The 25,509-nt window shown below is 44.6% G+C and overlaps 1 protein-coding gene across 1 annotated transcript in view; it reads left to right on the top strand.

Moving 5' to 3' along the window:
* Positions 1-25,509, top strand: part of LOC138304273 (serine protease 53-like) — a 194,662-nt gene that overhangs the window by 114,064 nt on the left and 55,089 nt on the right. Inside the window, exons 5-7 of the mRNA XM_069244197.1 lie at positions 6,549-6,715; positions 8,780-9,035; positions 18,776-18,929. Coding sequence (XP_069100298.1) covers positions 6,549-6,715; positions 8,780-9,035; positions 18,776-18,929 — 577 coding nt within the window. The remainder of the gene's footprint in view (positions 1-6,548; positions 6,716-8,779; positions 9,036-18,775; positions 18,930-25,509) is intronic.

Raw genomic sequence — 25,509 nt, 5'->3', positions numbered from 1 at the left:
TGCCGTAGTTGGACTCTCGCTTCTTAGTGGGAGTGCTGGTTTAGGGGCGGTAGCACTTCTTTCTGTAAGCGACTGAGTCACTCCTACAACAGGTCTCAACTGTTGGCCCAACCCTCCCGGCTCACAAGCAGTACTTCACCAAAACTCAGACAGCAAAGGTGATTTCTGGCAGTCTTACGCATGGAATCTAGATGAGCGTTCTCAGGGGAGTCGTGGTGGAATGGAAATGACCCTTTTCTCTTGTTAGCAAAAGTCTCATACACACATAGGCAATAAAGGAGATGCAGGGAATTTTTCAATTTATTTATTGAAAAGACTGCAATCTATGGTAAAATGCATGAGTTGCAATCATTAGGATAATGAGCGATAATAAAAGCAAAATCATGAAGTTGAGAGTTGTGAATATGAAAACCCCCACCATATTGCAACAAACATAAGGTATGAAATTCCTAACACGGAATGCCTAATCTTTACCATAATGAGAGCTAGGTGTGATAAACCCTACTCTGCCAGTACCATGTCCATGAGAAGCAACCCCCCAGCCCTCGTTACCTTGGAATGCGGTCTCTAGGTCAGACTCCGTGGAAACACAAAGGCTCAGTTCTGAAGCAAGGTGATGTGCAGCATATATGGCATCTGGAAGATACACCTCTAATGACCTAGTCCATGTGAGGTGTATTTATACTGATCATGTAGGATCACTGATGCAGGTACGTACCTAAACAGCAGATTGTGTACGCAATCTTGTGGTGGCAATTACATAATCAATGTCTAAGAAGTACGCATTATGTTCCTGTCAAACGTAAGAAAGAAAGGGACTTGACAATACCTACGTACATCACTGATAATAATGCTAATAATGATGCCTTCCCAAAATGGCACTGATAATGAAAAGTAAAACATTTCTTATAAAATGTATGCAATTGCAGAGTGCTAAAAGAAATAATGAAATAAATAGGATAAAACAGAGCATGCTAAGTAAGTAAATGATTACTACGTAAAAAGGGCAACAGGCCTGCAAGCTGATGGCTAAGCTGTCTCCTGTGCCCAGTGGGGAACTAAAATGGATTCACTACAGGGGTTCCTCTAATCTTATTGTTTTTTTTTTTTTATGTTTTTAGAATACGATGCAACTCATCAACTTTGAGGGTCTCAGAGGCAACATTATGTCTATCCAGAGGTTTTGAGAAGTATAACCCCACGAGCGTAGATTCATAAGCACACTGAATGGTGAGTGGCATGAGCAGAGGTATTGTAAGCCTGATTGATGGACTGCATTTGTGTGGTGGTGATGGCCCAGATTGAAGTTGGAGTAGGGGCCACTGATATGAGGAAATTAAAACGCTAAAGTTGGTGTTCATTGCTAGAAATGCGAATGGGGGGGGATGTACGCCATGAATACGTGAAAAGAACACTACCATGGCAATATGGGACAGAGGGGGGTGTACAATCATGGATTATGTTGTGTTATGTTTTGGAATGTTATTAAAAATATGTTATATTATGTTTTAGCAGATGTTTTAATTCCTATTTGTGGGGAAATATTGTCCTGTCCTGAAGAAGGTGGCGGAGAACTGTGAAGGCCACCGAAACCCGTTGACGTGAATGTGATACTGCATCCACGTAGCAGCATGCTGTAGTAGACTATTACTTTAATGCAAATGTCATGCAGCCTGTATAACAACTGATGGGATCCGTAACGGTGTAATAGACAATTGTGTGCTGTCTTATGTGTCTCTCCCAGTTTTTAGAGCGTTTTATGTTTTTTTAGGTATATGTATGCGCCGGTTTATGGAGCTGAATGTGGGGATGTTTTTTCTATGAATTATGAATAGCCTGAGAAGAATATATGTAGTGTTATTCTGATGAAATTACAGCGTTATTAAAAGATAACCTTTTTTATATTGCTTATCCACGAGTCTGTGATCCTGGTTTTGTTGTGGTACTGATCTGGGCTTTATTGTGGGGTGGAGTGGTATGGTTGTAAGTGAAAGTTGAAGTAAGGAAGACGTGTTTATTGAGTGCAGATTCAAGGGGAACCCTTTTCTTTGATTCAGTACGGTGCTCCGTCCTCTTGTTGTTAAGGGCCTTCTCTCTGTTACTGTCCTGGGGGCATAATAAGGGCCATAGGGCTGTTGGACCACAGAAGCTGTGCAGGTAATAATATGTAAAGAAATGATATAAGTGAATATACATAGTATCAGGTTATATTAAGATTTCTGTTATACACATGGCATTAAGATGATCATAAAGCTAGTGCCAAAGCAGTGTTATTCATAGGATGCACTGGCATGATGTGAGAGACTGTAAGGTGGTGGTTTGGATTAAACAATATAACATACACCTAATGTATGTAATGGGGAATTGGGTTGCCTGAGTGGTTAAGAGGGACACATAAACGTACTCACAAATCTCAACAATAGAAGGATCTATTTGTTAATATAAGGAACAAAGATTCAAGGAGTTTATTTTAAATTTCTAAATTGTATATATTTTTTCCAGACACATACAACATATCAACTCAGTTATGGATAGAGAACTATAGATCTACATAGTTTCTGAAAACTTACCAGTTTCTGCCACCTCTCTGTGTTCTGTGGCCATTCCACATATTGGTGCCCTGATTGGAGCAGAAAAGGTGACGTTGTCAGTTTGCCAACATGCCAACAACACAGCAACTTGTAACATTAGTACGCCATGATGAGAATGAGCACATTAGATGCCTATGGAATTACAATATAAGTATATGCTGTGCCGTTCCTATATGATGAGTATATATGTTGATGTGTTGAGTAATTTTCCATAAACATTTATAATTAAGATATATTCACAGATATCAGAGTGGCCTAGCTGTGTGTGTAATAGATGCATGTAAATGTGTGCTCTTCACCCTGCCACAGCATATGGTATTCCTGATGCAGAGCATTAAGATGGAGCTTTTAGGAAGGAAAGTGTGTACGAGCTACAACTGTTCTGTCTTTACGATTGGCGAATCCACACATTCCCTTGGCCTGACCTGACCGGGGCTTCAGGGGGTTGCTGGAAAATGTCATGGGACTCTGTTAGGACGACAAACAAGAAGATGCCCTTAGTAGTTTGTTGGAATGCAAGGTGGTATCTCACAAAAATATTTCACTGGGCGTGTGCAAATAGGCACTGCACCAATATGTTATGCCTGTTTGAAAGTGTCAGGAATCGAAGCCTTACTGGGGCCACTCAGGTTCCCTGCTGGTGTGCTCAATCCCAAATCCCTGTGCCTTGTCTCTTTGTATCCCTCACTTTCACTTCACCAAAAAGGTATCAATTGACCTTGTCACATTGTGTCTGCTTTGTTATGATAATTTTTACCCTTAGTCTCTTTCAGTTTTGCTCTATTTTCCGTTAGTTAATTATCCCTTTTTTTGATCCCCTTCCTTGACATCTCCCTCTTTTTTAATCCTAATATGTTTTCTTTCTCTTTTTATTCCATCTTCATGCGCCTCTGTTTCTTCTCACAGCCCTCAAATATTTGTTCACTCTCTCCGTGTTTCTTTCTTTTGTGCTATTTACTTTTCTCTTTTTCTTCCTTTCCTGCACCCTTCCTTGTTTTTTGTTTGTTTTTCCCCGTCTGTTTTTATCACTCAGGTCCTATTCTGCTCCATATTGCTTGCTCACATTTCCTTGTATTTTTCCTTCCTGATTTGAATGTTAATGGATGTAGCACACGTGCTTTGCTCACCTGTGCTCTGGGAGAAACCGGCCATGCCAGGGGAAACATAATATAAGAGAGACAGGGCAAACATGATACTAGAGACAGGAGGTCTTCTTTTGGCAGTTGCATTACATTACTGTGATTGGCATTACCACGCATGTCTTTACCACGTGTCCATTACCATGCAATGCCTTTATCATGCAAGTCTTTATCACGCATGCCTTTCCAACAAAATTATAAGTATTAAATATATGTGTATCTATCTATCTATCTATCTATCTATCTATCTATCTATCTATCTATCTATCTATCTATCTATCTATCTATCTATCTATCTATATATATATATATACACACACACACACACACATACACATTCCCTCACCCACCCTAAAAATACCCTGACCACCCGATACCCTCACTCACCTCTAAACCCTAAAAACACCCTTATGAATCAAATACCTTTACCCACCCTAAATCCCAAAAAGCCCTTACCACCTAAATATTCTTAACCACCCTAAACTCTAAAAAATAAATACCCTTACCACCCAGTACCCTTACCTACCGTAAACCCTAAAAAATGTTTTTAGTCAAATACCCTTGCCCAACCCTAAACCACCCTTACCACCCAATACCCTCGCTAAGACCTAAACCCTAAAAATACCCTTACCACCCAATACCCTCACCCACCCCTTAACCCTAAAAATATCCTTACCACCCAATACTCTCACTCGCCCTTAGCCCCTAAAAATACCCTTATCACCCAAATACCCTTGACCACCCTAAATCCTAAAAAAACCTTACTAGTAAAATACCCTTACCAACTCTAAACCCTAAAAAAAACCCTAAGCACCCACTACCCTTATCCACCCCAAAACCCTAAAAAACACCCTTACCTGATATATACTTTATTTCAATGTGAAGGCATGCGTAGTTGAGTCATATGCGTGGTATAGACTTGCGTGGTAAAGGCGATGGTGAAGGCATTGCATCGCAAAGGGATTACGTGGTAAAGACTGCATTGTGAAGGATTTTTCCCTGCCTTGGCAGGCGAGACCAGTGCAAACACACCAAGTGACTGAAAACACCGGCCTGCAAATGGCCAATCACTAGGCAGCTTACTAGAATTCATGTGGCAATTTTTCAAGATGTTTGTAGGATAGTGTTTCCAGTGATGTTGAGGTGTAGGCCTGCAATGACACTACCTACTCATATTTACACATGCACTGAGGTTGAGCGGCATCAATTAATTTGTAAATAGCTACATATAAGGACAGAACTGATGAAAGCACTGCACCTTCATGGTGATGGCAGTTGTTGCAGTTACCCAGAAGCTGTGAAACTGGCCTTTAAAGCCCCAAGCTGTCTTAGAAATCTCCTGGTAGGAAGTTCACTACTGCCAAGGCAGGTGTCCATGAGACAGCCTAAAAGTCCAAGTGGGCAAGAAAAAGTGCTGATGGGGCCCACTAACCAGCACTAGCTACCCACTGGTTTGACATGAGTGTAGAGTAGAAGGGAGTGGCAAAAACAGGGATTTTGTTGATCACTGGCCTAAGCTTTAGGATTACCCAGAAAAGGAAAGCCATATGGCAAATGGTGGAACGGATACATTGATGAGAACGAGAGGAAAGCAGAATCTGGGTCCAGTTCGAGAAAGAGCATTTGTCAAGAGTGTCTTGGAAAACTTCTCCATCTCCTCTTATCCTGTACTATTTTTTAAGTCCCCTTCATTGTGTACCTCCACGCCTGTGCATTGACTGAGTCTGTCACCTCCTACCGCGTGACTCCCTTCTCCACCTCATTGAGGGTTTATGGAGGCGTACAACGTACTTGATGTACTAACCAAAAATAAGATGAAACTGCAATGCCTGTCTCCTCTTCAGTGAATTTCTTCCTCGGAGTGGGACTGTGGCATCTTGAAAGTCATGCAGTCCTAGGGCAAGGGGGCAGATCCTAGGGTGTAGGTTGCATTTATGTGCTTGTTGGATTAATATGTCAGGTCTGTGTTTATATGGTCAGGTGAATGCCATTGCCCTATACCTTCCCATTCTGAGTTTTACACAGCAAAGATTTCTGTCTACATGCATAGGTCTAAAATCAGGTCATAAAATTACTAGTAGTAGAACTACATTAGTTATGTAAATTGTGAAAGTCTCGATCTCCTCGAGCAAGGGACTGGAGGCCTATAACCCCTAAAACAGGGTGGATATTTCCACCTGGAATTTGTGAATATCTTTTAGGCAGAGACCTTCATCCAGTTGTAGGTGTTACGTATGCAGACTTCTCCATATGTAGATTTTTCTTTGTGAGTTGGGCTCACTGTGTTTGCACCTAGGAAGTGGAAGAAGTCCACATAAGAGGCACCTCTACCTGCCCTATACCAAACTTGGCATCCTCGGGCTATCCAGCCATAGTTAGCCTGGGGTTGGTTCTGTTAGTACATCCTGCCATTGTTATCCATCCAGCTAAACATGTGCAGGTGATGCATCCGTCCAGTCATAACTGAGCCGCGCGTGATATCTGAGCCGCTGCAGCCCTTTCTGCGTAAGGCATGCTGTGCTGAAAAACGTGGCATATGCTGTGTCCTGCTTTATGGTGGTGCTGAGGCTATCCATAACATTATGACAATCTAGGCTACCTGTTCCTATCCAGCTATACCTGTGTCAGGATGTGTGCATACTCTGAGCTCCTCAGGCATTCTACCTTAGCCGACTCAGTACTGTTGTATGAGCCCAGCTGCTGCTGTCAGGCCGGGCTCCTGACCACATTACTCTTCGCGGTACCGGGATTATGTTCCTATCCCCATTGTTGTGGTAGCTCATGAATCTCATAAACCTCACATGGTTCTCTTTTCTAGATAATATCACCACAGAACGACACCTTCAAAAGGTCAGCATCACACTGATTGGGCAGAAGACCTGCAATTGCATCTACAGCTCACTGGACAGCCTCGAGCATTCAAAACCTGTCCTACCTGGCATGCTCTGTGGCACTGACAAGGATGGGAACAGAGGACCCTGCTCGGTAAGTGTTTCTCCTATCTCAGCCTTTCTTGCCTCTTTCTTGGTGCTTAGCCTACCCACTTCTTTCTGTTTAATTCCTATGCTTGTTCCTTTCTCTGCACTTTTCCTTCTGTTCTTCTGCCTGACTCTGTGTAATTAATTAGACTTTTCCATGTCCATCCTTCCTTTTCCCACTTGGCTCCTGGTGCTTGCACTTCTTATTTCACCCTCTGTCGGTTCACTGCCTTTTTCTATTTCTGCTTCCTTGAAAACATCCAGGTTTATATTTCACTCTGCATGTTTGGTCTGCATACTTACGTACAGCTCTCAAAATTTCAGGTTGTGATGAGGGTCCTATGACAATGAAGTGCTGGTCCAAACTGAGGCCTGAATTTATACTTTTTGGTGAAAAACTGCGTGAACATAGTTTTGCACCAAAAAGTATAGCGCCGGCTTGCGCCATTCCTGAGGAAAAGCCGGGTGCCAAATTAATGGAATGCCGCAAGCTGGTGCTGAGCTTGGGCTAACGTCAACTAAAATGATGGTAGCCGGGTGGAGGTGGCTGTAGGGAAGGAGGAGGTTGTGCTCCAAAAATTTACACTTGGCTTCTTAGAGGCCAAAAAAAATGCCTCTAACCAGACTAGCGCCATTTCCTGGCGCACAACCATCAAAAACATGATTCTTGTCTTAGTAAAGACAGGAGTCATGACTGCTGCCCCAGTGGCCAGCACAGGGGACAAGTGTCCCCTGGGCATGGCCACGGCACCCTGGGTCATGCAGGGGGCTCCAGGTTAGGGTCCCAGATGGCACTTAAAAAAAAAAAAAACATACTTACCTGGGATGGGGTCCCCCATCCTCCGGTGTCCCTCTGGTGGGGGTGAGGGTGTTCCTGGGACTTGGGGAGGGCACCTATAGACCCATTCCACGGTATTTAAACATGGAAATGGGTCCACAGGTCCCCTAACACCTGGTCTGACCCAGGCGTTAAATAATGGTGCTAAGCAAGCTAGCACCATTATTTAGCCCCGCCTCCCACCCATCTGTCATTTTATTACCGGGGGATAAATATGGCGCTATGGGGATAGCACCATTTTTTGGATGTGAACACCTACCTTGCGTCTCATTGACACAAGGTAGGTTCACGCATCCAAAAAATGGTGCAACCTCCGATATTTTGATGCTAGAAGAGTCTAGCATCAAAATATAGATATGGAGTTAAGTTGCGCTGCATGTGTGTAAAAACAAATTATGCTAATGCGGCGCAAAAAAAGTATAAATATGGGCCTGAATGATACATTGGAATGCACTGTACTGGTTTTTGTTTTGTGGGTGCAGCAAGAATAGGCAATTTAAAAAAATGCAATAGTGGAAAAATAAGTGTCTGATCCTCTAAAAAGGATCCCGTCCACATGCGCATCCTTCTGTGTGCTTCAGTGAGAAGCCAGGTAAGTATTAAACTTTATCAGGGTTCTAGTAAATACGCACTCATATTGTCATACTCGATAAAACCATAAACCATAAACATTAATGTTTGCATGTATTGAGTGGTAGAACTTCCCCTCCACATCTCACCCAGAGGTGATCGCATATGGGCGGTATAGAGCCAGAAAATCACATTTCAAAAAGAGTGTTACAAACCTATTGCAGCCAAAATTCAACTGCCAAAATATGATAAAGGTAAATATTTACAGGCAAGTATTAGTTTACAATAGTTAACTCCACAAACATGTATCTTGACGACTTACATATCTTAAAGAGATGTAGCTGTGGAGTTAGGATTTGTAAATATACACACTTCCGGTATGTACTCACCTCTACGATATTTTGGTAGTTGATGTCCTGGGTGTGATATTTTTGTGTTCCATAATCTTGCATAAACCCCTCATGGATGGGGGTGGCGCATAGTAAAGGAAACCGTCTCTGTCTTTCCCCACACTCTGGCTCATGGACATCATAAGTTTTGAGAAACTTAAATTTGCCGTCTAGTGCCGCAGAAAAATAGAAAAGCTATTCTTTCAGGCAACACGTTCCCTCAGAATGGCCCTGTACAATGTATGCTTCCTGACTCGCGTTTTTCCAATCTTAGGGTGACTCCGGAGGTCCAGTCGTCTGTAATGAAGATGGCACATGGTTTTTAGCTGGCATTGTCAGCTTCTCCCTGGCCTGCCATCTTCCTAACAGTCCCACCGTCTTCAGTGCAGTGTCAACCTTCAGCAACTGGATCAAGACCAGGACTGCAGGGCGAGATTCTCTAGTCTCCTTTACCAACCAAACGACTGCAGTCCCGGGGATTCTGGAAGATGATGGCAACTGCACAGACCTCATCAGCACCAAGAACCCAGGTAGGGACCTGATCCTGCCGGAAAGCAATGTCAATAGATGTCTGACTGATGTGTACATGTGGGAACACATTTGCCAGAACATGTAACTAATGAAGATAATGCAGTGCATGTATGCACCAGAATAGTTGCCACGTGTGGCCCTATGTACATAACAAATGTGGGTATATGTACGCACTTCAGATGCCAACAGATTTTCTAACTACAGCCCAGTGACGTAACCGAACCTTTAGGGGCTCCCCTCCAATGCCCAATATTCAATCATCCTGCTGTTATAAAGCACCTCACCCTTGAAAAACCCGCCCAAGCCATCAGCAGGATTTTCAATGATAAAACTAATGTTAAAGACGTCAATACGTTCTACAGTCAGGGAAACATTAGGGCGTATCAAAAATGTTTTTGGGTGTTATTGATTTACAAAATTGAGGTATTGGGGCTCCAAAAGAGGAAATGCTTTGTGATATGGAGAGGTCTCAGAACACATAGGGCCACGAGCAAATCAAAGATGACAGGGAACACCAATGAAAGGGATGCGGCTAGCAGCCAAGACGGCCGCTGCATAATTTGGAGCTCCGCCACCGACTCCCGTATAATTCTCCACCATCCTTTGTTGTGGCCACCCTCTGGGGAGTAGAGACACCTGCCTGTGTGCCTGTCTCCTCCCATCGGAAAGGGTGTGTTGCCCTCGGACCTGTGCCACGAGAGGGAGGGAGAGCTCCCCACTGCGGGTGCGAACGCAGCCGAGGGCCAGCTGTGGAGGATCGAGCCAGGAGAACTGTCAGGCCGTCCCTGGGGGTGCAGATGGCAAGAGGTGTGCTGGATGTCAGAGGCTGGGCCCTTCCTCGAGGCTGGAGTGACGAGGAGGCTCAGCAGAGCTCCTTGCCTGGCCCACACCCTGTGCCATCTCGTATGGTTGCAGAGGCTGTTTGCTGTCCCGCTGGTGACAGGCGTGGGGACCACAGTCTAGGGCAGTTAAAAGGCCCAGGACCCCTGGGTACCGGTGAGTGACTGATGGGGCAAGGAGGCTCCTGACCCCAGAGGCTGCATCTGGGCTTGGTGATGTGGTGGAAACTGGTGGGCCTGGGGGGGGGGGCAATTCGTGATTTGTGACTCCTGGAGTGCTCTCCACAACTGGTGCCCCATTGATTCCACCCTACTTGCCCAGTGGGGAAGCAAGAACACATAGGCAGAGACAAAACAGTGGCCCCTGGGCAGGGGGAGATAGAAAAATTTACCAAGCCTGCAACGGACAGGAAAGAGGGCGGCGGTGATGGGGCTTTATCAGGAGTTAGAGTCTATGGCGTCTATTCTACAGGCTATGCACAACTCCCTCTCTTCCCTGGAAGCCAAGATTGGGGAACTCAAGTGATGATTTGTGTAGGAGGCTGGCCTGGCTTGTAGTGGGTACCAAGGGGTACTTACACTCTGTACCAGGTCCAGTTATCCCTTATCATTGTAGAAGAGGTGTTTCTAGAAGCTTAGGCTGATAGAAGGTAGCTATGGTAAAGCAGCTTAGGCTGAACTAGGAGACATGTAAAGCTCCTACTATACCACTGGTGTCATATGCACAATATCATAAGAAAATACAATACACAGATATACTAAAAATAAAGGTACTTTATGTTTATGACAATATGCCAAAAGTATCTCAGTGAGAACCCTCAGTATGAGGATGCCAAATATACACAAGATATATGTACACAATACCAAAAATATGCAGTAATAGCAAAAGAAAGTAATGCAAGCAGTGTAAAGTTACAATAGATTGCAATAGGAGCACATAGGTATAGGGGCAACACAAACCATATATTCCAAAAGTGGAATGCGAACCACAAATGAACCCCAAACCTACGTGAGCTTGTAGAGGGTCACTGGGACTGTAAGAAAACAGTAAGGGTTAGAAAAATAGCCCACCCCAAGACCCTGTAAGGTAGGTGTAAACTGCACCTACAACCCCCAGAGAGCACAGAAGTCGTGATAGGGGGATTCTGCAAGGAAGACCAACACCAGCAATGCAACACCAGTGGATTTCCGGACCTGAGTACCTGTTAGACAAGGGGACCAAGTCCAAGAGTCGCGACAGTGTCGAGAGTGGGCAGATGCCCAGGAAATGCCAGCTGAGGATGCAAGGAAGCTGCCACCGGGTGGAAGAAGCTTGGTCTTCTGCAAGAACGAAGAGGACTAGGAACTTCCCCTTTGGAGGATGGATGTCCCACGTTGTGAAGAAGCTTGCAGAGGTGTTCCCACGCAGAAAGACCGCAAACAAGCCTTGTTAGCTGCAAGGGTCGCGGTTAGGGTTTTTGGAAGCTGCTGTGGCCCAGGAGGGACCAGGATGTCGCCACTTGGATGAGGAGACAGAGGGGATGCCCAGCAAGTCAGGGAGCCCTCACAGAAGCAGGCAGCACCCGCAGAAGTACCGGAACAGGCACTTGGAAGAGGAGTGAACCAGAGTCCACCCGAAGTCAGAAAAGGGAGTCCCACGACGCCGGAGGACAACTCAGAAGGTTGTGAACTGCAGGTTAGAGTGTCAGGGTACCAGGCTTGGCTGTGCACGAAGGAAATCATGGAAGAGTGCACATGAGCAGCTGCAAATCACGTGGTACCCAGCAATGCAGTCTAGCGTGGGGAGGCAAGGACTTACCTCCACCAAACTTGGACTGAAGAGTCACTGGACTGTGGGAGTCACTTGGACAGAGTTGCTGAGTTCCAGGGACCACGCTCGTCGTGCTGAGAGGGGACCCAGAGGACCGGTGATGCAGTCTTTTGTTGCCTGCGGTTGCAGGGGAAGATTCCGTCGACCCACAGGAGATTTCTTCAGAGCTCCTGGTGCAAGAAGGGGGCAGGCTACCCCCAGAGCATGCGCCACCAGGAAACAGGCGAGAAAGCCGGCAGGATGAAGAGATACAAGGTTGCAATAGTCGTCTATGCTACTTTGTTGCGGTTTTGCAGGCGTCCTGAGCAGTCAGCGGTCGATCCTTTGGCAGAAGGTGAAGAGAGAGATGCAGAGGAACTCTGGTGAGCTCTTGCATTCGGTATCTGAAGAATTCCTCAAAGCAGAGACCCTAAATAGCCAGAAAAGGAGGTTTGGCTACCTAGGAAGGAGGATAGGCTAGTAAGAAAGGTAAGAGCCTATCAGAAGGAGTCCCTGACGTCACCTGCTGGCCCTGGCCACTCAGAGCAGTCCAGTGTGCCAGCACACCTCTGAATCCAAGATGGCAGAGGTCTGGGGCACGCTGGAGGAGCTCTGGGCACCTCCCCTGGGAGGTGAAGGTCAGGGGAGTGGTCACTCCCCTTTCCTTTGTCCAGTTTCGCACCAGAGCAGGGCTGGGGGATCCCTGAACTGGTGTAGACTGGCTTTTGCAGAGATGGGCACCATCTGTGCCCATCAAAGCATTTCCAGAGGCTGGGGGAGGTTACTCCTCCCCAGCCCTGACACCTATTTCCAAAGGGAGAGGGTGTAACACCCTCTCTCTGAGGAAGTCCTTTGTTCTGCCTTCCTGGGCCAGGCCTGGCTGGACCCCAGGAGGGCAGAAACCTGTCTGAGGGGTTGGCAGCAGATGCAGTGAAACCCCGGGAAAGGCAGTTTGGCAGTACCCGGGTTCTGTGCTAGAGATCCGGGGGATCATTGAATTGTCCCCCCAATGCCAGAATGGCATTGGGGGGACACTTCCATGATCCTAGACATATTACATGGCCATGTTCGGAGTTACCATTGTGACGCTGTACATAGGTAGAGACCTATGTACAGTGCACGCATGTAATGGTGTCCCCGCACTCACAAAGTCCGGGGAATTTGCCCTGAATGATGTGGGGGCCCCTTGGCTAGTGCCAGGGTGCCCACACACTAAGTATCTTTGCACCCAACCTTCACCAGGTGAAGATTAGACATATAGGTGACTTATAAGTTACTTAAGTGCAGTGGTAAATGACTGTGAAATACGTGAATGTTATTTCACTCAGGCTGCACTGGCAGGCCTGTGTAAGAATTGTCAGATCTCCCTATGGGTGGCAAAAGAAATGCTGCAGCCTATAGGGATCTCCTGGAACCCCAATACCCTGGGTACCTCAGTACCATATACTAGGGAATTATAAGGGTGTTCCAGTAAGCCAATGTAAATTGGTGAAATTGGTCACTAGCCTGTTAGTGACAATTTGGAAAGCAGAGAGAGCATAACCACTGAGGTTCTGGTTAGCAGAGCCTCAGTGAGACAGTTAGGCACTACACAGGGAACACATACAGGGCACACTTATGAGCACTGGGGCCCTGCACGCCAGGGTCCCAGTGACACATAGACTAAAGCAACATATATACAGTGAAATATGTGGGTATCATGCCAGGCAAGATGGTACTTTCCTACAATTTGTCCCTCCTCTGCCAGGACCTGCGCAATACGATGGCAAGGGTGTCGGAGACTGAGGGACAGCTAACAGAAGTTGAAGACACCACCTAGTCTTTCCAGGGTGAACTGACGGTCATGCAGAGACAAGTGGGCCTCTTGGAGACCCGAGTGGAGTACGCTGAGGGCCATTCTCGTAGGAACAATGTCCATATAGGGGAGGTTCCAGAGGGAGCTGAGTGGCCCCAGCCCACTGACTTCATCGCTGAGTGGTTTTGGTCGTGGGTCCCATGGACTTCTTGTCGACCTGCTTTGTGGGGAATCAGGTGCATAGGTCTCTGACGGCTAGGCCACCCCTGAGCACTCCCACTCAGACAGTTATCGCCTGCCTCCTCAATTTTTGGAGACAGGAACATTATTCTCTGCATGGCCCGCAAGCGAAATAAACTGCTGTGCAGACGATACAAGGTGATGCTCTTCCCCGACTATACGCTGAAGATGCAGCAGCAGAGATGCACGTTTCAGGCAGTAAAGGAGAAACTCTGAGCCTTGCAGATCATGTACATGCTGCAGTTTCCAGCATGCCTCAAAGTCATCTACAATGACCGCACCCTGTTCTGGGCATGTGTGGATGAGCACCCGATCGTCAAGCCAGAGGAACGGGAGCTGACTCTCACTCCTAGCACAAACTCAATGTCTAATACTTGGAAGCCACTGACCTGATACAACAGGAAAAATAGACATGGTCATAGGTCAGAGGATACAATGCAGTATCCACCACGACAACTGAGATCTGCTTTGGTAGGGAGGTCCCCTGACTCTGGAAGAGAGGTGGATTAGCAGCTCCCTCTGTGGCAATGTTGGGGCCTCTGAGCGACCAACTTGGTGGTCACAGCAAACTTACTCATTACAACTAAAGTGGAGGTGTGGGGACTTTGCACCTCAATTGGTATGTGATTGTTTTGGGATCCTTTGTTTAATGTTTTCAGGGTGACAGATGCGTCAAAGGGGGGGAAGTGTAGGGAAGTGGGAGGGAGGGATGTTTGGCACCTTCTAGTGGCGGGTACCTTAACAGTTGCTTGGTTGATGTGTTTTCATTGTTCTGTTATTGCAAGCTCAGGACTCGTCCTTTATACAGGCTCAAACACACACATTAACACATAGAACCCGGGACCAATGGGAGGATACGTAAGGGAGTTCAAGATAGTCACCTGGAATGTGAATGACTTTAACTACAGGATTAAGAAAGGGGCAGTAAAGGCATATGGCAAGAGGCATGGCCCTATGGTGATCTTACTTCAGGAGATGCACCTGTTTTGGACCAAGTGCTCCTTCCTAGTGAGATAAGGCTATACTAGAGTATACCACTCAGACTACACCAAGGGATCCAGAGGAGTGGTGGTCCACGAGGTGCACACTGATCAATTGGGTAGTGCTGCATGGGAAGCTGAATGGAACTGCCGGGATGCTGGGAAGTGTGTACATGCAGCCTTAATCCTGGATCTGCCGGTGCAGATGTTTTTAGCAGAGGAAAGCTGGGAGCTAGATGTAGCTCTCACTGCGGAGGAGATCCAGTAAGCGATCTCCTCTATGCTCTTGGGGAAGGCCCCCAGCCCACGTGGGTACATTCTGTCCTTCAGCTGTGGCAACTGCATGGGGTGTGTAGATGGGAGCTGTATGATTCTTTGTTTGCCCCAGAGAAGCCTAAGTAGGATATGTGACAAAGTCAAGTCACCATAAACAGCCGCGCACCCATTCTCTTCTGATTCCAGATAAAGTGAAAAAGTGGTAAACACCACTCTTCGCAGAGTCACTCTTGGGTTTTCTTGGCACAGTGTTCACCCACGTGAGGTGTTATCTGATTCTTTTGTTTATTTGATTGTCCCTTTTTACCTCATTTTTACTCACTACGGCCCGTATTTATACTTTTTTAGCGCCGCATTTGCGTCGTTTTTTGACGCAAAAACGGCGCAAACTTGCAAAATACCATTGTATTTTGTAGGTTTGCGCCGTTTTGCGTCAAAAAGCGGCGCAAATGCGGCGCTAAAAAAAGTATAAATACGGGGCTACGTTTTTATTTGTGCTTATTTCTAATCGGAGCATTACTCTATTGTTTACAGGTTTTCTCCTGGTCTTAACTTTTATTTTCTAATTTTGTGCCACTCACATGTTACTTGCATCATCTACAGCAAACAGCATGGGGCAGTCTGCAGAAGTCACTGGTTAATGTCACTTTTAATTAATGCATTGTACTGCTTCACAAAGAGCACATCACACACAAGATAGTTCCCTTCACTGCCAGTGTTTTTATTTTCACTTTGTAATTTCTTTATTGTTGCTATTGCTGCCTGGTATGACACAAGGATGCCTTTGAAGTGAACACAGGGCACATTCCAACTTCATCTGTTCTTGTCTCCTGCCAGTGCTGCTGTAAATTCCTCTTGGAATGGCCTTTGTTTATATGAGTAAAGCTATTTCACAGAAAACCATGTTACTAGATTCTGTATTACCAATAATTCTTTTATACGTTTTATCCAGGAAGAAAATAAAACTTCCTCCAGATTTGCCAAAGTGTCACAGAACGCAGTTCAGCACCTAGAAGTGCCCTGCTGCATTGTGTAAGAGGGAGAGAGCAGGAAAGACCTCAAGATACAGGGATATGGCACTCTCCTCCTCTTGCGTTAGCATCAGCCCACAGTCGGGCAGCTGAGCGCCATGCCACACCCTTGTGCCATAGTGTGAAGGTGTCTGTGTGAGTGTAGCACGGGTGTTGTATTGGAAGGTTACCCTTCCAGTACAAAATACTATGCTTAAACTAACTTTAAAACTGTTCCTACTTTGGATGTATGCTGTGCGGTGCAGCACGCATGCAATGTGCAGAAAGTTATGAGAAGTGAAAGTATTTCTCCTTTTTAATACCTGCTTTTAAGTGGCATTCATTTTTGGTTCTAAATCTTGTCTACTGTTGTTCTGAGTCAAAAACCATGGGTGGTTACACAGGAATGCCCATGTATCACCAATGGGACATCCTCTTGATGCAGTGTAAGACAAAGCAGTACTTCACACTGGTTTGCATTACTTTTTCTTACAAACCAATGCACTGGTTTGTAAATCTTGAAAGGGACTGTGCATCAGGTCTGAGCTATAAAGTTAACACACATCCAATGCAAAACCATTGTAAATCTGGCCCCATATCATGTTCAATTTTCAGCACACTTGTAATACTTTTATTTAAATATAGGTCGGATGTAATTTGGATTTCAGTATTGAATATTTTAAACTGCCCACTTTCCTTCCTCCTTTCCATCTTCTTTTATTCTTTCCTTCTTTTTTTCTTTCATCTTGTTTCTGTCTTTTCTTTCTTTCCTTTGTTCTTCTTTCCATTTTCTTTCTTTCTTTTCCTTTCTTTCCTTCTTTTTCCTTATTGTATTCTTTCCTTCCTTCTCTCATTTTGTCCTCTTTTTCTTTTCTGTCCTCTTTTCTATTGCCTTTTTTCATTTTTTATTTTCTTCTGTCCTTTTCAACTTACTTTCCTAGTTGTCATCTTTTTCTTTGTTGCCTTCTTTATTTCTTTCATTCCTTCTTTCTTTTTGTCTTCTTTATTTATTTTTTCCTTTTTTTCCTTTTCTTTCTTTCCACATTTCTACTTTGTTTTTTTCCTTTTTCTTTTTACCTTCTTTCATTTGTTCTTTCCCTTTTTCTTTCCTTCTTTTTCTTTTTGCCTTCATTCCTTTTTTCTTTTGTTCACTCTTTCTTATTTGTCCTAGTTCCATCTTTTTTCCTTTTTTCTTTTTTGCAGTCTTTCCATCTTGCTTTCCTTTTTGCCTTCTTTTTCTTTATTGCATTCTTTCCTTCTTTCATTTGCTCTTTCTTCTTTCTTTCCTTCCTTCCTTTTTTCTTTACTTCTTGCCTTCCATTTTTCTTTCCTTCCCTTCTTTCTTTCCTTCTTTTCTTTAATGTGTTCTTTCCTTCCTTCTTCTTATAATTGTTTTTTGCCCTCTTTCCTTCATTCTGTTTTCTTTGTTTTTACCTTTTTCTCTTTCTTTAATACCTTCCCCTCTTTTGTGTTGCCTTTTTTCCTTTTTTTGTTTCCTTCTCTCCTTTTTCTTCTCTTCATCTTTCTTTCTTTCCTTCCTGCCATCTTTCCTTTTTGCTTTGCTTCCTTCCCACTTTCACTCTTTCTGTCATTCTTTCAATTTTTTCCTTATTTCCATCTCTTTTGTGCTTTCCTTTTTTGCCTTTCCTTCTCTCTTTTTTCTTACTTTCTTGCCATTTTTCTTTCCCTCCTTCTTTATTCCCTTTTAATTTCTTGTCTTCTTTTTTCTTTCCTTCTTTCTTTCATTTTTCTATCCTTCTTTTTTTCTTTCATCCTTCCTTTCTTATTTGCCTTTTTCTTATCTCTTTCCTTCTTCTTTCCTTTTTTGCCTTCCTTCCTTTTTTGCCTCCCATACTTCCTTTTTGTCTGCCTTCCTTCCCTGTCTTCTTTCCTTTATTGTCTTCCTTCCTTCCTTGCCTCCATCCCTCCCTTCTTTCTTACCTTCTTTCTCAAAGGCAAGAGGCTGCCAGACACTTTTGATTTTTTTAGGTCTGTGTTATCCAAGACCTTTCGATCTTACTAAAACTATGTATGACATGATTATCCATTAGTCTATGATTGTGCCTTTCAAAGTTTTCTTCCGCCTGCTTTATCATGCATCAAGTGGCAACGTGTTCAGCCAATTTCACCATTGACTAAGTTCACTATGAATTGTGGAATACTCTCCTTTCAAAAGGAGCAAATCCACATGCAAAGTATTTCTCTTCGGTACCAGGGAATTCTAAGGAATGTGTGCTTTTTGAGACCCAAAAACAGTTTTGCCTTAGCTAATTATTTTTTTTTTTTTTAGAGTTGATAAGGGCCCAGCAGCATACCAAACAATAAAGTGTTGTCAAATGTAAAAACCACAACAATACAAAACAAGAATTGCCATAGGGCTGGCAGCCAAAGCCATACCTATTGGCTTTGCCAAAGCTTGTTTTCTGTGGATTTGGTGAGATAACCTTTGGAAGGTAACCCCTTTATTTTATTTTTGGCTTGAAGAAGGTAGGGGTCAGCAACATGTTAAAGCCTGCCACTGAGTGTGAGTTTAAGAGAGGAGCTGCTGCTTTCACAGATTGAGTGAGATCTTGGTGTGGGTGCTGAAATTTAATGGGAAAAGCGATTTCAATGACACTGCAATTTTCCTTGGTTTTGCTGGGGAGAATTAAAGAGAAGCAATGCACTTTATTTCACTGGCATATTTTGTTTTGTTCCCTGGTCAGTAAAATAATATTGTCCTTATGTTTATGGGTGGAATGCTTGTAATTTGTTCTATGTGACCCATTAACACATCTTCTCTACTCACTCAGTCTGCTCTTCCTCTCCAGGTTGTGGTATCCTCAAAGTGAACACGACAGAGCCTGGGGCCCAGCCGGGAGAGTGGCCCTGGAGTGTGGGCCTTCTGTTCCTAGGCACTTACACTTGTGAAGGCACTTTGATCTCTGAGAGTTGGGTGCTGGCCGCCGGACACTGCTTTAGTGGGTAAGTCAAGCAGTCATTCTGTGAGTACATCTTACTTTGAAGACAGTATCCCCCTCAGCTGGCTATCGCTGCATCACAGAGTGAGTAGTAATGCTCATACCTTACTCCCCGTTACGTCACCAAGGCCTATGTTTTGAACAGTGATATCAATGAGGTTAATGAAGATTAAATATTGTTGGGAATGGGATGAGACTAGGTTGATATGACGGTGAACCTTTAGAAACAAACAGAACCCACTACTCTAGTTTAGGATAAGGCCATGAAAGCAAAAATGATGGTTAGTTGAGCGGTATGGCTGTACCACTGAATGAGTATCCTTTAGCTCTTGAGGAAGCACCACTGAGTATTCCTGTATTCCAATAGAGAACCTTCTGGGAATATACCTGAGAAAGTGACGAATTTACGATGGGTTACAAGAGATTTAAAGATCCAGCCTTGGCGGAATACTACATCTTTGAGAGCACTACAGGATTTATCCCAAGACCCAGCTTAGCTGTGATAATGGAGCAGGACACCAGAGCAATCCATTTCAATGAGGCATAAGCAGAGGAAATTAAAGCATGAGGGAGTGGGCAATTGGTCCCCACCTTCCAAGGAGTCCACTAGTAAAGTCTCTCTGTCCATTGTCTCTTTCTGTAACTATCTCTCTGCCTCTCTGTGGCTACATTTACATCGGAGTCTCTCTCTCGCTATCCCCGACTCACTACTCTCGACCCTTCTATATACTTCTTTTACTCTTAACTATCTCTTATTCTAACATCTTCTGTAACCTGTTAATCCCTTTTTAACGTGCTCTGTAATTCTCAGTCCACCGCTCTCTAACATACATATCTCCCAGTCTACTTCGCCTGTCTACCAATTTATTTTCTTTCTGTATCACCTTTCTCTCTATCTCTTTTAGTGTATCTCATCTTTCTCTACAAAAACCACTAAATCCCTCCCATGTTTCTACAACACTTACCTATTTCCGTCTACCCATTTCTCTGACTAACTCAGTCACCCCTTTCCAGTACTCTTTACCTCTTTTTCTGCCTCACACACCATTTTCTCTCACGCCTCTCTATTGACTTCACCTCACCTTCCCTATGACCCTATATCTTACGCTGACTACCTCTCAGCATCTCTGTGTTTCTACCCCACCTATCTCTGCCTCTGTACTCCAGCTTTGTCTACCATCCTTTGTTCTCACTATATCTCGCCCCACCTTGTCTATAACAACCTCACCTCTCTCTCTACCATTCTCTGTGCTTACCTCTACATGTCTACCACTTTATTCCCGCTCTCTTCCTCAACCCTTTCCACCTGACCCCTCTCTCAGCACCTCAATGCTTGTGACCTCTGTCTCAACCTTGTCTCTCTCTGTTACTTCCCCAACTCTCTAAATCTCACTGTACCTCAGCTCTCTCTGCCTATTCCTCACCACACTCTACCTCACCTTCCTATCACATATCTCATTCAATAATTAATTTCCTCTTATTCGCAACCTCACTTCTCCACATTGCTCCTTTACTCTATGTTGTCTTTACATCAGCTAACTACCTTCGCTCTACCTTCTCTCTCTTTTTCTCTGTATCTCAGTCTCTAGTCCAACTCATGCTCTCTCCCTTGCTTATCTCTGTACCGCTCTTCGTTCTCTAAGGTTCGCTCTACCACACCTCTTTCTGTACCTGTCTTCCTGCTTACTCTTTCTATACCACTGTATCATCCTTGCTTTATTTTCTCTACCTTAAATTTCTCTATCTGCTTTGCCTCTTTCCTTTCTACTCCTCATCTTTTTCCACTCTTCACCCCTCTCTAGACCTTTGTCCCTGCCTCACTTTTCTTTTTACCTGCCCTGTCTTTCAGTGCCTCACCTTTCATATTGATTCTCTCTTTACCTCAACACACTATGTCGATCTTGCCTCTCTGTATACTTTTGTCACTACCTGTTGGCAATGTGCTCTCTCTGTAGTATCACCCCAGATTTTTGCCTTCTTTAACTGAACCAGTTTTTAATGTCCATAGGACAATATACACTTTACTCCTGCTAGCCTGTGGCAAAGTGCTTGCGTGCTCCCTTTTAAACCTGGTAAAATCGGCACACACCTAACAGGCCCATTTAATTTACTTTAGCATGTCTAGAAGCCTGCCCCAAGCAGCCTGGCTGTACAGTTTTAAACTGCAATTTTGACCTGGCAAAATAAACCTTTTGCCAGGCCTTAACTTTCCTTTTTAGTACATGTAAATTACCCCTAAGGTAGGCCTTAAATGCCCATAGGGCAGGGTTCATGGTATTTAAAAGGTAGGACATGTGTACTTACGCTTTACTTGTCCTGGCTGTGAAAACCTCCAAAGTCGTTTTCCACCGCTGCAAGGCTTGCTCTCTTATAGAAAAAGGACTGGGTTACGTATAACTCGTTCTTATGCATAAGTTCAGTTTGGGACTAGGTAGCAAAATGATTCAAGGATTCATTTTAATAGGAATTTACAATCCAACCTAATGGTAAAGTTGGATTTTACATTTCTATTTTAAAAATGCCACTTTAAGAAAATTAGCATTTTCCTGCCTAAACCATATGTGCCTTTCTATCAGTGTCCATGGTCACCTGATTGTTAATGGCTCTTCTCTGGTGAGATGTACACTGTTCCCAACCAGTAGACAAAGGACCTGGGTGTGGGGGTGTAGGTCATCCTGACATGATGGCAGGGAGAAGCTTTGCAATGGCACTGATTACACTTTAAAGGGGCCCGACCTGGCCGACACAGAAGAACCTGAAACCATGCCTGCCCCTGTCTTTGTTATACTAGCCAGGTTGGAGCCAAATCCAGAGGAAAGGGAGCAGCTGGCCAAAACCAGTTTTAGGGTTAGACAAAGGGATTCCCCCCACCCACAGACTGGCATTGGGCATAATAGTGGTATCCCCAGAACCTAAAATCAGAACACTGCTGAACCTGTGTGAATCAGAATTAGGACTGCCCTGATGCCTGAGACCTGAGGGAAGACTGGACCTGCTTGCCCTGAATGTAGGACCCCAGAAGTAACTCCAAGGGTCAGATGGCTGACCTCCCGTGTGAGCTACAGGGATACAACAAGTTTCCAAAGGCCTTATCTGCTTCCCAGCTGACCAAATCCAACTGGATCTGACCTGGTCCCCTCATCTGGCCTCTGTGGGAATGAGTTTTGACCCCCAAGTTTTGTCCTCAAGGTTCAGGACCCAAGGCTGTGGGCAGAGTGCACTTCTCTTCTCAACTGATGATGTCACCTGATCCTACATGGAGCGCTTCATGGCTGCGCAGCTCCTCACTGATAGTTTCACTGGAACCAGTGCCGAGCAATGCCGAGCCCCGCAAAGCCACACCTTGCAGCTCCTCACTGAAGTCTCACCGGATTCAACGCAGAGCGACAAAGAGCACCACAGAGACCCTTAGGGTTGGCTACGCTGTCCTTTCATCGATGTCAGAAGGTAACATTTCCATCTGGACGAGCCTAGTCCTGTATCTGGCCCATACTCTCTCGCAGTCAGCCTGAACTTGTACCTTTGTTCCAGACCAAAGCAACCAAACACCCACAGGTGCCTTCTCACCTCTTGGCACTATTCTTTACCTAGAAACTTTAAAATGTCATATCTCCTATTCTACTTTATGGATTTTTATCATTTTTGTGAAATTGTATTTAATACAATTTAGTCTATTTTGATAAATTTGTTTGGGATTCTTCTTGTGTTGTGTTTCCACTTTATTGCTGTTTGAGTGCTGCATAAACACCTTACACATTGCCTCTAAGCCGGACTGCTTTGTGCCAAACTTCCAGAGGGTTTATTTAGTGACTTTTGTGGTTCACCCTGAAAAGGGATGTGATCATTATTTGGAGTCCTCATTTGTGGCCCACGACTATGGTTAATACCCCATTCCAGTACCAATAGTGAATAATCCAAGAGTCTGGCTTGATGACAAACTAAGCATGAGCCACCAGATCAACAAGGTGGCAGCCACTTGTTTCAGTAAGCTGAAATAGCTTAAGAAAATTCTTACCTGTCTCCCAGCCTCAACCCAGAGAACTGTAGTCCAGGCTCTGGTTATTCCCAGGCTTGACTACAGTAACATCCTTTACCTGGGTGTGGTAAACTCCTTCAGGTAGTACAAAATGCTGTCCCTGACTCCTGCTCTATTTCCCTAACTTCACTTCTACAGCCAGGGTGATTTTTGACCTGCACTGGCTGCCTATTGGATGAAGTGCTCAATTCAAGGCTTTATGCTATATTTATAAATGCCTATCCAACACTGTACCGCTATATCTTAGATCCTTAGGGGCATATTTAAGAAACGTGGTGCTGCACACAGTGCAGAGCCACTTTTCTTGCACCACTTAGCACCCCCCTAACACCACCATGTCTGCGTTGTGTTTAAAATACGACGCACCATGGCGGTAGTTAGGGGAGTAGCATGAGAATTTTTTACACTAGTCTGGAGCTTTACAGAATTAGCATAAAAAATGTTGATGCTAATCTTGCAAAGCGCATTGAGGTCCATTTTAATCAATGGTGTGCCTCCTTTTAATGCCTGCTCTAAGCAGGCATTAAAAGTGCCAAAACATTATGCAAAGAAATCTGTTAGATTTTTTTGCGCCATATTTTCAGTCCCTCTAACTGGAGAACACTCTCTTTGCTTAAATTATGCTGGTGAAGGCATCATGTAGCGCAAAGGGTTACAAAGTGGCGCAATGCATGAATTGCGCCACTTTGTAAATATGGCACGGGATTCTGGCCTCGGGCCACATTAGCATTAAAAAAATGATGCTAATGTGGTGCAATGAGGCGCTAGGGGCACTTAAATATGCCCCTTGGTGTCCAGTTACTCACCCACACGTTCATTGCATTCGAGGCATCTTGAGCTGGCCATGATTCCTAGAGTCAGAAAATCGCATCAAGGAGGCCAAGCTTTTTCTTTTCTGGGCCCTAAGCTCTGGAACCCATGCTGAGTTTCAGCATCCGCCTGCAGGGGGATGCTTCGGAGTCCCTCCCAAGGAGCATCTTGGGGGAATGCACTGACTCGGTGCCACCTTCTATATAGCGCCAATCAGTACAACTCCTGATTATTTCTTTTCCCTATTGAAATAACCTTCAAGATTGCTCCATGCTGTGGAAGACTCTGAGGTCCCTTTTATATGTTGCAAAAAAATGTCTTCCTCTGATCCTACAGGATCTAAAAAACAAAGATTGCCAAGTAGATGTTGCACAACTTCATTTAACTCTCTTCACTGAATATAAGACTCTCAAATCCTGCTACTCCTCAGGCTCATCAGTATAATCAACATAGGTACCCTCTTGAGGCAGCTTGGTAGCTTTATTTTAACTCTGAAAGGCTGTAGTAACAACCAGACCCAGCATCTGCTGCAACACATTCATGGAAGGCAAGGATTCAGGACCCTGCTTTCCCTTTATCAATAGGGAGGGAGAGCTTCTGGATGGAGATTACTCGCAATGATCACCCTTTTTAGAGTGTTTCTGAGACTCCATCTTGCAGGACCTATCAGCGTCCAATACCTGACTTGACAGACACAGCTTGCTTTGAAGCTGACCAACGAGTCCTGCCTTGACTAGACTCAATGGCGGTGAGGTAACGTGGACCAAATAAAATCTCAAAAGACTGCCCCATCACCTTACCAGGCCCAGAGTCTGAAGGATGCCTTTTAGCTGCCAAATATCCATTGCTAAAGCAGACGGATGAGGGGCTGCGACGTAAGTAACCAAAATAATCCCAGAAGGGAAAAAGCCAAAATGTATTTCCACCAAAATCATAGGTAAATGGAATGAGCCGAGCTTGGGGCGAGAGCAGCTACAACCTCTAAATAGGTTCTCTCCTGCTAAGACTGCTCAGAGAAAGCACTGCACTCTTGTACGGGCGAAAGCACAGTTACTGGATTCTTCGGTGAATAGGTAACACAAACAAATATGACCGCTAGAGAATAACAATTGCACAATATTATTAAATATCATTGAATGTGCCTGAATCTTTGTGGTAGGATTCTGAAGAGGCAGGAAAAATACAGGAAGTCTTTGAAGTTGGTCCCTCCTTTAGTCATCAGAGAAGGGGAGGGGCCTAAGCAAGGGACTAAGTAAGTATAAACAGGATTTTTTAAAGTTACGGTTCCCAAGCTAGGGTAATCCTTTATGGTTCACGAGACAGCCTCAACCTGTTAAGAATGGGATGAGGAAGACATGTGAGGAAGTAACGTCAAGTGTTCAATGTGCGTGTTTGTCCTGGCACCCAACGCTCTGTTTCTTTAGTTCAGTGATTACAAACCTTTTGCTTCTGTTGACCCCCATTTTATCATTACTGGAACCCAGGGATCCCCACGGAATCATTATTGGAACCCTGGGACCCCCCACTAAGTCATTACTAAAAGCTGGGGACCTACTCTGCCAACATTTAATTTTCTAAGCAGTCATGGCCCCCCTGAGGAGGCTTCGCTGACCCCCAGGGGTCCCCGGAACACAGGTTGGGAACCACTGCTTTAGTTCATTACTCTAAGGTAGTTTAGATTTTGAGTGCACTTTCCTGACCGAAAGTCATTACAGCCTCTCAGGGCATTATTATGAAT

The sequence above is a fragment of the Pleurodeles waltl genome, chromosome 7, assembly GCF_031143425.1.
Source record: "Pleurodeles waltl isolate 20211129_DDA chromosome 7, aPleWal1.hap1.20221129, whole genome shotgun sequence".
Taxonomy (NCBI): Eukaryota; Metazoa; Chordata; class Amphibia; order Caudata; family Salamandridae; genus Pleurodeles; species Pleurodeles waltl.
This window is presented reverse-complemented; position numbering and strand designations above follow the sequence as displayed.